This window comes from Gekko japonicus, unplaced genomic scaffold, assembly GCF_001447785.1.
Source record: "Gekko japonicus isolate JY-2015 unplaced genomic scaffold, Gekko_japonicus_V1.1 scaffold248, whole genome shotgun sequence".
Taxonomy (NCBI): domain Eukaryota; kingdom Metazoa; phylum Chordata; class Lepidosauria; order Squamata; family Gekkonidae; genus Gekko; species Gekko japonicus.
This window is the reverse complement of record NW_015169782.1, coordinates 180140-194436: the sequence shown is the minus strand read 5'-3', so window position 1 is coordinate 194436 and position 14297 is coordinate 180140. Positions and strand designations below refer to the sequence as shown.

At 51.1% G+C, this 14297-nt stretch overlaps 1 protein-coding gene across 1 annotated transcript in view; it reads left to right on the top strand.

Moving 5' to 3' along the window:
• Nucleotides 1-11673, top strand: part of RPS6KA4 (ribosomal protein S6 kinase, 90kDa, polypeptide 4) — a 58554-nt gene extending 46881 nt beyond the window's left edge. Inside the window, 2 exon segments of the mRNA XM_015416843.1 lie at nt 9253-9416; nt 10831-11673. Of these exon segments, the coding sequence (XP_015272329.1) occupies nt 9253-9416; nt 10831-11043 (377 nt within the window). The 3' untranslated portion in view covers nt 11044-11673.
• The last annotated feature ends 2624 nt before the right edge of the window (nt 11674-14297 follow it).

The window sequence follows — 14297 nt, the reverse complement described above, 5'->3', positions numbered from 1 at the left end:
TATGCCAAAATCACTGCTGCAACCCCCCCACCCCCCCCATTGCTGAAGACACTAATCTGTGGCTTCACATGGTGTTCATTTAGTCTGCCGCCGCCTGTCCTTGGCTGTTTTGAAAGCCAAACACAACTGTGCTTGTTGTTAAAAATATAACCAGGAAAAAATGTAATTGCTCTATAGGGTGTTTGCAGGTCAAAATACATTTAATCAGCCGCAGGGTGTGAATTGGCAGACTGTGTGCCACATGGTGCCTTAGTGTTCATGCACGTGTATCGATAATGGATGTGCGCCAAAGCTGCACCCACCCACCCACTCAAGAGATCTTACTTTCAGGGACCATGTGGGGAGGGAATGGAAGCCTGAAGTTGCCCATGCTGGGAACTCACAAAGTGATAACAAGGCTTCCTCTAAGAGACAGAAAAGTTGTCCATGCTGGAAACTCACAAAGTGATAACAAGGCTTCCTCTAAGGGACAGAAATAGGGGCAGTGATTTGCCAGGGGGAAGAACCAGGAAATGGACCATCATGGAAATATGCAAAGATTTCTGGTATTCACACATGAGGCTGTTGTATAGTGAATCAGACCATTGGTCCATCATGGTCAGCATCCTGCTGAGACTGGCAGCAGCTCTCCAGGTTTGTGGTACAGGTGTTTCACTTCACCTTCTTCCTGGTCCTTTTAACTGAAGTTCTGGGGATTGAACGTCCACATTCAGAGGCAGTCACCCTCTGAATCTTAGTGCCAGGAGGCAACGTCAGGGGAAGGCCTCGGCCTCTCTGCCCTGTTGTTGGCCCTCCCAGAGGAACTGGTTGGGGCCACTGTGTGAGACAGGATGCTGGACTAGATGGACCCTCACTGGTCTGATCCAGCAGGGCTCTTCTTCTATCTTTACCTGGGACCTTTTGCATGCAAAGCAGAGGCTGTTCCACTGAGTCGCAGCCCCTCTCCAAATTTCATGCGTTTACGGTTGCAGGTTGACTTCTAGCTCTCCCCCACTCCCTTTACCCCAGGCCTTCACCAGCGTCACTGATGCCTCATTTTATTTAAGAAATTTTAATCCCACTCTTCCTGGCACTTGAGATGAGCTCACAATAAATGCAAATCTAACAGATAACAATTAAAATTGCAACATGCAAAAAAAAAAAAAAAGAGGGGAAAAATCCCAACATTTAAATTAAAAATAACACAGCCTGACATTAAAGCTATCATCCATGCAACCCTCCGCCCACCAATCGAGGATTAAAAGCCTGTTTTAAAAGCTCTGCTTTGCAAGCTGTGAGAAATATACTCCGCAAGGTTGCCTTCCTCACTCGTTCGAGGAGACTGTGTCGTGCCACGGAGCGGGAGTTGCTACGGAGAAGGTTTGCTTCCTTGCCAACTCAGATTTAGGATTGACTTTAGGTCCGTAGTGCTGGCGATGCCGATGCACTTCCCACATGGGAGCTTTCACGTGCAAGACACGGAGCCACTTTACAGAAGCAGCAAGCGTAGTTTCAACGAGACGTTGTACTGGGCAAAGGTCCGACAGGCAAGTTCTTTCACTGTGCTGGTGTCCTAGCATGTAGTGCTTGAGAAGACGGGTGGATGCTAGGCACGGGTCTGTGGGAACAGGGTCTGCATAGAGGAGCTATGAGCCCTGGTGACTAAAGTGGGACTTCCATGTTCAGAGGTACTAAAAATCCCAGAGCCAGGAGGCAATATCAGGGGAAGGCCTCGGCCTCTCTGCCCTGCTGTTGGCCCTCCAGAGGAACTGGTTGGCCACTGGCTGAGACAGGATGCTGGACTGGATGGACCCTCACTGGTCTGATCCAGCAGGGCCCTTCTTATGCTCTTATGAAGGCCTCGGCCTCTGTGCCCTGCTGCTGGCTCTCCAGAGGAACTGGTTGGCCACTGGCTGAGACAGGATGCTGGACTAGAGGGACTATTGGTCTGGCCCAGCAGGGCTCTTCTTGTGTTCTTATATTATTTGGATCCAAATTTGCTCTGGGGAAACCAAGCAAAAGAGAGAAACTTCTCTTCCGCCCCGTCTCACTGCTGCTATAAAGGAGCTGCAGGCTTAGGCTCATAAACCTAAGGGGAACTGAGCACACCTGTGTGTGGTGTGTGTGTGTTAAGTGCCCTCGAGTTACTTCCGACTTATGGCGACCCTATGAATCAGTGACCTCCAAAACATTCTGTTGTTAACAGCCTGGCTCAGGTCTTGCAAACGGAGGGCCCTTGTGGCTTCCTTGATGGGAGTCCATCCATCTCCTGTTGGGTCGGCCTGGGCTCTTTTTGTATCAGGTACTCATTTGCATATTAAGCGACACACCCCTAATGTAGCCAATCCTCCAAGAGCTTACAGTAGCTCCTGTAAGAAGATCTCTGTAAGCTCTTGGAGGATTGGCTACATTAGGAGTGTGTGGCCTAATATGCAAAGGAGTTCCTGCTACAAAAGAGCCCTCTTTTCTTGCTGCCTTCAGCTTTTCCTAGCATTATTGTCTTTTCCAGTGACTCTTGTCTTCTCGTCATGTGACCAAGGTACGAGCGCCTCAGTTTAGTCATTTCAGCTTCTAGGGAAAGTTCAGGCTCAATTTGATGTAGAACCCACTGATTTGCCTTATTTGGCCGTGCACGGTGTCCGTAAAACTCTCCTCCAACATCACATTCTAAATGAATCAACTTTCTTCCTAGGGATCTTTAAAATGAAGGGGTGGGGCTCTGAGGCTCGCATGGAACTGGCCACTGGGTGAGACAGGATGCTGGACTAGATGGACCACTGGTCTGGTCCAGCAGGGCTCTTCTGATGTTCTTATCAGGGGAAGGCCTCGGCCTCTCTGCCCTGCTGTTGGCCCTCCAGAGGAACTGGTTGGCCACTGGCTGAGACAGGATGCTGGACTGGATGGACCCTCACTGGTCTGATCCAGCAGGGCCCTTCTTATGCTCTTATGAAGGCCTCGGCCTCTGTGCCCTGCTGCTGGCTCTCCAGAGGAACTGGTTGGCCACTGGCTGAGACAGGATGCTGGACTAGAGGGACTATTGGTCTGGCCCAGCAGGGCTCTTCTTGTGTTCTTATATTATTTGGATCCAAATTTGCTCTGGGGAAACCAAGCAAAAGAGAGAAACTTCTCTTCCGCCCCGTCTCACTGCTGCTATAAAGGAGCTGCAGGCTTAGGCTCATAAACCTAAGGAGAACTGAGCACACCTGTGTGTGGTGTGTGTGTGTTAAGTGCCCTCGAGTTACTTCCGACTTATGGCGACCCTATGAATCAGTGACCTCCAAAACATTCTGTTGTTAACAGCCTGGCTCAGGTCTTGCAAACGGAGGGCCCTTGTGGCTTCCTTGATGGGAGTCCATCCATCTCCTGTTGGGTCGGCCTGGGCTCTTTTTGTATCAGGTACTCATTTGCATATTAAGCGACACACCCCTAATGTAGCCAATCCTCCAAGAGCTTACAGTAGCTCCTGTAAGAAGATCTCTGTAAGCTCTTGGAGGATTGGCTACATTAGGAGTGTGTGGCCTAATATGCAAAGGAGTTCCTGCTACAAAAAGAGCCCTCTTTTCTTGCTGCGTTCAGCTTTTCCTAGCATTATTGTCTTTTCCAGTGACTCTTGTCTTCTCGTCATGTGACCAAGGTACGAGCGCCTCAGTTTAGTCATTTCAGCTTCTAGGGAAAGTTCAGGCTCAATTTGATGTAGAGCCCACTGATTTGACTTATTTGGCCGTGCACGGTGTCCGTAAAACTCTCCTCCAACATCACATTCTAAATGAATCAACTTTCTTCCTAGGGATCTTTAAAATGAAGGGGTGGGGCTCTGAGGCTCGCATGGAAGGAAAAGAGAGACAGGAATTCAGCGGAATAATGAGGGATACTTTACGGAGCGGGAACAGGGATACAAGCCTGTAGCAAATGTAACAGTCGAGTACGCTCCAGCCACAGAGGGCTAAAATGCCTGCCACAACCTGTACAGATGTTGCCTGTGCAAAAATCCTTGTGCAATATACACCTTCAAAGGGCAGCAGGTTGAAGAGGGGAAAAGGGAGAGAAGGGACAGGATGGCAAGGTGAAGAGCAGGAAACATCACCCATCCTTTTTCTGCGTCGAAATGTCGCCTGGGGTGGCTTATTTGAGTATTCATGTATCCGATGATCCGAGCGGTCTCCGATAACCCAGAGATGTGGGGGATTGCTTGGTGCAGGGACCAGAGCAGGAATCTAGGTCGGGGGTGTCAAACGTAAGGCCCGGGGGCCAGAACCGGCCTGTCCAGGGCTCTTATCCGGGCTCATGAGCCACTGGTGCAAGGGAGGGAACAGGAGGCCACTCAAGGGCGGGCGAGTAGGCAGAGCCACCTACGATTGTGGCTTCAGCACAGCAGAACAACCTCGTCTGAAGCAGTCAAGCAAAACCCCTTTGCTCCATGGGGCCTTGCAGTGAGGACACACCAACTCAGAGCTTACCAGCTGCTGTCCTTTATAAAGTTTTATCTCTGGGACCTGGCATTACATTCTAGGGCATACATGATCCATCCCGACGGAGTCACATTTATGTCAGATCCGGCCCTTGTAACAAATTAGTTTGACACCTCTGATCTAGGTGGTGAGTCAGGGAAGTGATACAAAGGACTTCCAGAGGAGGAAGGCTGTGGGGCGGGACTGGATTTGGCAAGTGACTTGGAACCACCACTCCTCCACCTCCACCACCCTGCTACGCAGCCCAGAGTCAAGCTGAGCACCATTTGGAATAATGATAGCAGCTCCTGGTTTAGGAGCTGGAGAGGGAAAGGAAGAAAGGTGCGGTTGTCCTGGGCTTGGAAAGAGGCAGGGGGGAGTCAGGTGTGAGCTTTCCAGTGGATGCACGGGGAAGTTCGAGGTGGGGAGGAGGTATGCCCAGGAGGGGCTTCCATGGCAGGAAAGAGAGCATGAAGGAGGAGGGGGAGAGATGGGAGAGGCGTCAGCTTCAGGAGGGAAATTCATTAAGTTACAAGCTGAAAGCACCTGGGAGGGGGTGGGCCTTTGGTTTGCCACGGCCAGGCAGCAGACCTTTGTGTCTGAGAGATCCTTGATCAGATTGAAATGCTCAGAACAATGGTGGTCATGCCTGATTGGGTTACTGTGGTCTTCAGTGAACCGCTCATTGTCTTCTCCTGGCTATGATTAAGGGGCCTGCCCCGGCCTATTCTTCCCGGCCCGTCTCCCCTCCTTTGTTCTGCAAGCGCTCCCAAACACAATTCTCTGCTGGCAAACCACTCTGGGCTTGCCAGACTTTTCTGAATTTAGCAGAGCGGGTGGGCTGGTCACCAGGGCCCAAGAGGGGAGACAGTCACGCCAGCAAAATGTAGGCTGCCTGCGTCACACGATTTTAGACCAGCCCCTGTCTGAGTTGATGCTAAGACGCTGACAACAATATTGAGACATCGGTAGGTGGGTGGAGGCATATGGAGCAGCAGTGGTCTTTCAGATACCCGTGTCCCAGGCCAATACAGGCTTTAAAGATTGAAAGCATCTCACCGGGAGGTTTCACCTGGAAGCAAATCAGTAACCGGCTGCTCTAAAATGAGTGAAGTGTGATCCTGGCACCCTGCCCCAGACAAAAGGCATATGAAGCTCCTAAATTGTTGTAAAGACAGCCCCATGCAGACTACATAACAGTAGTCAAGACTTGAGGGTTCGAGATGTGTGGATTAGCATGCCAGATTCAGGTTGCCATCCTCCAGGTGGGGCCTGGAGACATCCCAGAAGTACAATTGGTCTCCAGATGAGAGAGAGCAGTGCCCCTGGAGGAAGTGGCTACTTGGGGGAGGGGGGGTTGGACTCTATGGCATTACACCCTGCCCTCCTCAAGGCTGTACCCCCAAGTCTCCAGGAATTTCCCAAGCTAGAGATGGTAACCCTATGCTAAAGGGATGCCTATCTAGAAGAGACAAGAGCTTCTGTATGAGTTAGAAAGCAACTCCTTTTCCAAAAAACAGGCCCAGCTCAAAAGGGACACCAGGACGCCTTCGCTTGTGGTGATAAAGGACTAGATGCCCCACCAGCTGTAAAGGTGTCCATCTACTCTACATAGGGCTGCCAAGTGGGGGCAGGGGGCGGGGAAACCCCCACTTTGGAGGCCCAATTTCCGCCGCGGTGGAATCGGGCCCCGGGGGGAACTCCGCCCCCCGAAGCTGTGTCACCAGAGGTGACGCAGGACATACAGCACTTTGGGGGCGTGGCCCAGATCGTTGGGGGGACACCATATGGTTCCCCCCCCTGACATCTGGGCCACACCCCCAACGTGCTCTACGTCCTGCGTCACTTCCTGTGACGTTCTGGCGGCACACGCGCGCAAAGCGCGTGCACATCCCACAGCAACTCCCGACCCGAAGCGACGGTCCCCCACCGGTGAGTAAGGAAGACTTGGCAACTCTAACTCTACAGCAGATGAACTCTCCTGCGGCATTACCCTCTGTCTTGTCTGGATTCCATTCCAGCACATTCACCCTCATCTGTCGAACCAGAGTAGAGGTCACAGCACCCGGCAGTTTTTGTTAAGACGATCCATTCACACACGGAGACTACCCATGCCCTGCAGGGTTTACTATTGTTCCGTAGGGCACACAAGGCAGAGATGTTCCGCCAGGCATTTGGTTGAGGGCAGCGATGGTCTGGCACGCTCATATCCCCACTTCCCGCCCACTCCTCCACATCCCCCTCCTCACCAGGGCTCCCTCTGAGCTGCGGAATCTTGTGAGCAACAACTCTGCGTTGTGAGCTACTGGCATTAAAGTTGTGACCAAGCGGTTTGGCTGCTGCAGAAGTTAGTTTGCTCTGGAGCCATCCTTCCTGAGCTAAGACAAAAACTGTGAGCCGGAGGCTAAAGAACTGTGAGCTGGCTCACACTAACTCATTTTAGAGGAAACACTGCCCCTCGCTAGTAATTTGGGCAATTGGGAGCATTTTTTCCAGTCATTGGTGCTCTCTGCTATGCTGAACTTGGACCCGCTATCACTAAGTCAGGAGCCTGTGGACTTCATTGAGCCAAACAGATTGTTTGCCATCCACATGGTGCAATCAGTCCCCTTACGTTGCTTGTCGAATTATTGCAGCTGCGTGTATATGTAGGCTGGTGGGTTTTGAAATTTTCACCACCATCTATCTATCTATATAAAAGAAAGTCCCCTCGCCATAAAATCAACGCCCAGGCCAAACCACTGGACCTAGAGACACCAAATTCAGGGAGAGCGCTCCTACCATGGCGTAGGTGCTCACTAAGAAGGGATTTTTAGAAATTAAACCCCTAAGTGTATCAGAAGGGGAGAAATGTGCTCCACCCATTGATTCCTATGCAGTGGGCAGGCAGCTGCCTCCTTGCATCCCCCACTCTCTGGTCAGCTGCAGAGCTCAGTGTTCTGAGGTGAGGAAAAACCAGTTACAGGAGACTGCAGAGAGCTAATGACAGTTGAGGAAATCAGGAATGGCCAACCACCCGTGAGGTGCAGCAATGCTGCTGGCCCAGCCTCCCCATGGCTTCAAACACGCTCTCCCCAACCTCCTACACCTGACAGGGAGCTGTCTGTCAGGTGCAGCAGTGCGTGCAGAGTGCTTAAAGCCATCAGAGAGCCTGCCCCAGCAGCGATGCCTTCGCAATCCTGCCGGCCCAGCCTTGAAAATAGCTTGCAATACCCTACCACCACCACCATCCCACTGGACAGGCAGCTGCCTGTCAAGTGTAGGAGAGGGGTTGGAATAGTTAAAGTCATCAGCTGAGCTTGCTCAGAAGGATTGGCTTAGCGCTGCTGTTGGCCCAGCCTCCCCGATGCCTTTAAACACACTCCCCCCCATACCAGACAGGCGGGTGTTTGTCAGGTATAGGAGCAGGGCCAGGGTACATTAATGCTGCTGCAGAACCCCATCCCCCCAAACTCTGCAATGGCACCAGACTACAAGTGAAGGCCCTGCACAGGAACATCATGGAGGCCACACTGCTCACTGGCAGTGTTCGGGGAGAGTCATGTTCATACCACGCATACCACTGCAGCCGACCAATCAGAGACTGGGAGGTGCAAAGAGGAAGCATTGGGGGGAGCACATTTTATCCCTTTTGACCCCCTTACGGGTCGAATTTCTAAAAATCCCTTCTTAGTGAGCATACAGACGACTGCTTCTCATGCAGACAGTTTTATGTGGCCTGCTCCAGAATGAGCTCACCAAGCAGCCTGGTGATCCTAGCACCTGAGGGCAGAACCACCAATGTGGTCTACAGAGAGGTCCTTCATTAGAAGGTGGGGGTGGTGGGGAAACCAGTATGTCTTACTTCATTTTTACACTATAATCTTCTCCATTCCTACAAATGCTACATTTCAAACTTCACATAATTAATATTTTAACTGGATTTATGAAATTTAAATACTGCAGCAAGCATGGGTATCAGGCTAGTCTTGGATAAAGTCTGCTGATGTACGCTGCCCTGAGCTCGGCTTGCAGGGGTCGGCCTAATAAATCATTACATGTTTAATAAATGCACAGAGTGGGAGCCAGCTAGAACACGATGGTCCTGCCTCCGCTGGCCCCCATGAGCCTCTGGACGAAGGAAATGTTAGTGTTCGTGCCCCCTCCCTGGGATTAGGGATGCTGTTTTCCAAATGGTCCTGAGCACACACGCAAAGACTTCCTCCTCAGGTAAACACTATGCTCACAAGCCGGGGAGCCCACACTAGTGGGGCAGCACAGTTGTACCCACTCACCTTCCTCGATGCACATCGACTGAATTCACAGAGGCTTTACAGAGATACATAAGCGGGTATCAGCAGCCCGATAGCCCAGCCTAGCCTGATCTCAGCCAGAGCTTGGAAGTTAAGCAGGGTCGGGCTTGGTTATCACTCGGATGGGAGACCTCAGAGAATTCTGGGGTCCCTGTGCAAAGGCAGGCAATGGCAAACCGCCTCTGCTTATCTCTTGCCTCGAAAACCCCCTGGTCCCGGGGTCGCCGTCAGTTGCCGCTTTATGGCACACAATCACTATTATATAATCGGGTCTTATTAGTGTATCAATCCTCTGGATAATCTTATTCCACGGGAGAAAAGGGGGAGAGTCTTTTCTACTGCTCCAGGCAGACTAACACGACTACCCATCTTGATCTTATTCCATGGCTGCATATAAACACTGAGGCACCCAATAAAGTGCGTTCCAGGGTAACAACTCAGCCTCTCCTGTTCTGCCGCAGAGGTGGGGGTTGTGCCTTCCTTCCCCTGTTTGTTAATTCCCTTTCCTCCCCCCCCCTCGCCCTTCTGCCCAGGTCTCCTCACAGTGAACCCTGTCAAGCGGCTTAAGATGTCCAGCTTGCGCTACAGCGAGTGGCTCCAAGATGGCAGCGCCCTCTCCTCCACACCTCTCATGACTCCAGATATCCTGGAGAGCTCAGGGCCCGCCGTGCGAACTGGTGTCAACGCTGCCTTTATGGTAAGAGATGCGATTCCTGAGCTGGGAAAGGGGACCTCATTGGAAGTGGCGTGGGGAGGCTTGGAGGAAGAATAACGGTCACGGAGCAGGAGTGCCGTGACACCCCTGTGCAGGGGTCATTTCGTAGAAAAAGAGGTGCAGGAGCTCATTAGCATAACTCATTTGCATATGCCACACCCCCTGACATCACCGGAAGTGTGTCAGAAGGCAACACCCACCGCTCAGGCTTCACTGGACTGTTTTGGATTGCTAGCTATGGGGGGACATGCAGATCTGCCCTCACAGAGGAGGGAGAGCTTATACCTGAATAAAACCTGGTCTTAAAGGTGCCACTGGACTGTCTTGGACCGGTGGAGTTCTGCAACTTACCTGGCTGCTTCTTGCTCTGACTGAGGGCTGCTGGGAGCAGGGGGTGGGGCTTGTTGCGTGTGCCCACCCCCTGGGCTCTTTACTGCCGGAGCTCCGCTCCTGTGCGCTCTTGCAGGAAATGACCCCTGCCCCTGTGGCTTCGAAGCCGGCAGGCCCAGGAGTGGAGCCGGGAGAGTTCAAAGTAGCCGAGCAGAGTCGTTTGTCTAGCCCTGCGCCCAAAGCAAGTCCAAGCAGGAAGCCCCATCTAGAGATCGCCTATCAGTGGAAGTGAACAGGGACAGGTCATTTGTCTAGCCCTGCATTCAGAGCAAGCCCAGGTAGTCAAGCCCTGCCCTGCCTGGAGATCCTCCGCGACTGAAAGTGAATGGGGCCTCCCTTTGGGTGCAGGGGCAGAGGAATCTCGCAAAGGAGCAAAAGGTCTGCTGCAAAGTGCTGATCAGCTGGCAGATGAGCGACACACCGTTGCAAGGTGTTGATCAGCACAGAGAACGGAATGCAGGCCTGTCAAAGGAGCGCTTTGCTTTCAGCCAGAATGATGGGATTTCTGTTCGAGAGGTTAAACGGCAGCCAGGAATGCTGGTGGGGAAAAATTGATTCCACCTTCCCACCCACCCCCAATCATGTGAGCAAGGGGGGGGGGAATCAGCCATGAAGAGAGTTGGTAGGAAGGGAAGAGCAGGCCCCACCTTGGCTCTGAAGGAGGAAGTGTGTGTGTGTGTGTGTATGGGGGATAATCTTTGTCGCTTTCCCTTCGCCAGTTTGGTGTAGTGGTTAAGTGCGCGGACTCTAATCTGGAGAACCGGGTTTGATTCCCCACTCCTCCACTTGCACCTGCTGATGTGACCTTGGGTCAGTCACAAGCTCTGGCACAGCTGTCCTTGAAAAAGAGCAGTTTGTGTCAGAGTTCTCTCAGCCCCACCCACCTCACAGGGTGTCTGTTGTGGGGAGGGGAAGGGAAAAGAGTTTGTAAGCCGCTCTGAGACTCCAAGTGAAGGGCGGGGTATAAATCTAATCTCTTCTTCTTCTTCTCCATCCCCTTAACCAGGCCTTCAACAAGGGCAAGCGTGAAGGCTTCTTCCTGAAGAGCGTGGAGAACGCCCCCCTGGCCAAGCGCCGCAAGCTGAAGATGTCAAGCACTGGGGCCGAAGCCCGCCGCAGCAGCAGCTCTTCCTCTTCCTCCTCGGGCTCCTCCTCGGCAGTCTCTTCGCGCCCCCACAAAGCCAAGGTCCCCACCAGTCGCCACGATCCGCCCTCGTAGCACCTCCTGGAAGGGGGTGTGTGCATACCGAAGGGCCGGAGGGGGAGTGGGTATTTATTGTCTGTGTTGCTGTCGGGGGAGGAAGCCTCCTCCTCTTCCACCCCTCATTCCCTACCCCCATGTGATGTGGTATCTTCATTCATGACGGGGGTCTGTTGTGTTGTTGCAAAGCGGCAGAGGTCTGTTCGGAGGAAAAAACACTGTGTGGGGGGAGAGAACTCCTTAAGGCTCCGCAGAGGAGCCCCGTTAGCTGTGGGGAAAATGGGGCGGGGGGAGGGCTGTGGGGCAGTCAGGAGCGAGGTGCCCCCCGCTTCTTTACAATGCCAAATCAAGCTCCGCGTCTGATGGCAGTCCAGGATCTGCCGCGAGGCTTTCCCGAGGCCGAGTCGGGCTCTGCCTCTCTGTCCTCCCAAGGCGCCAAGAGGGCAGGTCCCTTTTCCCAAGTCCCGGGACTGGATTCAGAGAGCAAAGGGCGAGGGTGACAGATGAGCAAGGAACAATTGCCCAGCCAAAAACAACATCTTGGATGGGGGAGGGGATGTTTTCTTTACCTGTAATGTCATTTGTATAAGAATATAAGGGAGGGAGTCTACTCCATCTTGCACCCAAAGCCAGACCTTGAATCTTTTTTCCCCTCTGAGCAGTACCCTCCCCCCCCCCCATGCCCTGTTTGGGGCCTTCTGGACACAAATTGAGCAGGTAAAGGTTTTCCTAGCATGAAGATCAAAGTGTTTGGGCAAAGCTTCACCGACTTAATTTCTGCATCTTAAGACTGTTGTGAAAGGCACAGAACAGGACTAGATTTTTTTTAAAAAAGCAGCAACCCAAAATCCTGTCCTCAGAAGGATGGGAAGGAATAAAGGATATCACAGGGAAGAAACATAACCCATGTTGGTGTCCCGTCCCCAGTCTTATTTGATAGAAGATGTGGCTTCTTGCACCCCTGTTCAGGGGAGGGGAAAGCTAAGAAGCCAAATAGGAACTTTTTGCAGGAAGGAGGGAATTTGCCAAGGGATGCCCCTAAATCCCTGCCAACATGGGGCAGAGTATCTTCAGTTTTCTGCCTTATATGTCCCAGTAGAACCTACTGTACTGGGAGAATGGAAGCTCAGGCACTTCTGGGGGGGGGAAGGGTTGAGGGGGAGGGAATGTCAAGGGGAGAGGGGAGAGTATATTTTTAGAAAGAGAAAGGTCTTATTTTGTATTTGACAAAGTAATGGTGAGAGCGGGATAGAGGTTTTTCAGATGGCACACTTGAATTTAGAATTGGCGGGGTGAAGAGAATCGCTCATTCATGACCCTGAGCAGGAATCTAACCCTTTTTATTACCTTAAGAAAATTTTTAAAAGGAAAGGGCTGCACCCAGTCAATAAAACACAAATCAGTTAAGCAATCCCTTTTATAGAACAGAAAAGGAGATTTTGCCTAACACTGGTCCCGTCCACACGAGGAGATTTGGGCCAGTTGCGGGCCAGTTCGGGGGCGGATCAAAGCAGCGCGATCACACCCGCATGCTCGCACATGCGCAGTTCAGCTGGCTCCCGTTCGGGCTGTGTTTTCTCCCCGGCGTTTGATCGCGCTGGGGAGAAAAGGCGCCGCGGCCAGGGTGGGATCCCGCCGCGGCGCCTCAACGTTGGCGCGGCTTTTAAAAGCCGCGCCTTAAGAGGCTTTTCCCCTGCCGTGTGGCAGGGGCCAAAGAGTATTTTACACATTAGAGGGGGAGAAATCAAGGCTTTTAGATTTTTTAAAACGTTTCTATATTCTGCTAAACACGGCAAGCCAACAGATTCCAGTTTCACTAATGCAGAGGTGATTGTTGAAACCCCATAAAATTCACAGTAAATTTACTGGTTCTGCATTGGGCAGGGGGGGTTGGACTAGATGGTCTGTATGGCCCCTCCCAACTCTATGATTCTAGGATTCTAAAACTGATTTTGGTCATCAAAATCTAACACTTTTGTAGGAATTCCATTTCCAACATTAAGCTATTTTTTAAAAAACAACCGAAAGCTACACTTTGGTGACTGATTTTTTATTTCCTTCGGCTGCATTTACAGTATTTATTCCAGTGTTACGTCAAACACTGTCATAAGCAATGAGAAAGTATGCTTAAATCATGGTCCCCTCCGCAGCCAGCCAGCCTTCAAAAGAGTGTTTGGAGAACACTCTGAAAATTCTAATTACCGCATGGCTTGGTTTGGAGCAACCAACCATGGTTTGTGACTACAGGGAACAAGCCCTTGGGGGCTTCTTGGATCCACATGCTTCCTCCTCTCCCTTTACGCACAGCCACCTAGACTTCCAGATTTGTGGCAAACCCTGATTTGTTAAATCTAAACCTCAAACTATGGTTTGCACTCTTCCCTAGCCAGGTTGAGAATCCTGATTTGTATGGAAGAGAGTAAACCAGGGATAGACAGTCTTGTTGGCCCAAAAAGACAGCCTCTCTCTGCTTTACATTCTTCCATTCCCAAAGCTTGCTCACATGCTTGAAGTATTCCTTCTTTTGGTGATTTCTGGCTAGTTAGAATGGAATAAAATTCAGCACCGCAACATCAGTTCTAAAACATTTTTAAAAATGCTGGAGCAGGGGATCGCCATCTTTTAGCATGTTGTAAGTAAAAATTAAGGGGTAAATTAATACTGAACGATTCTGAGACGCTGCCCTCCTTACCTTACGGAAGGCTGATTCTCATCTGTGTGCAAGACCAGAACGGAGTTTGTGTTTATATCCATGTTTATTTAACCCAATTTTTTTTTTCAAAAAATGTTCTCATATGAAGACCATGAAAAGGCTCTGAAAGAGGGGCTGAGAAAGGAGGGGAAAGGATTGGCACTTTGAAAGGGGAGTGCAATTAGACACCTGAACTACCTGGAAACTTCAACGGGGTGTGCAGAAGGGAGGGTTCTTGCCTGCCCCCCCAATAGAGATTTTAGAAATAGTTGGATCTATTCGATAGTTTAATTGACTGCCAGTGTCCACTGTAAATGAGTAGAAGAGACATCCTCCTGAATTGCTTTCAACACCAACCATCTCCCATTATAAAGAGCAGCAGCAGAAGGCAGTCTCACCCTATTTATCTGTTACGATATCCAGGTCTTCATTTAGCCAGTTTCTTTTTGCACTTTTTAAATACAATTTCCATTTGCTTGCTTGGGGGTGGGAGAGAAAAGGCACTGCTTTCTTTCCAGAAAAAGGATCCAGGGTCAAACCCACCCCCATATAACACGACACAGTCCCTTTCTCCAAACGT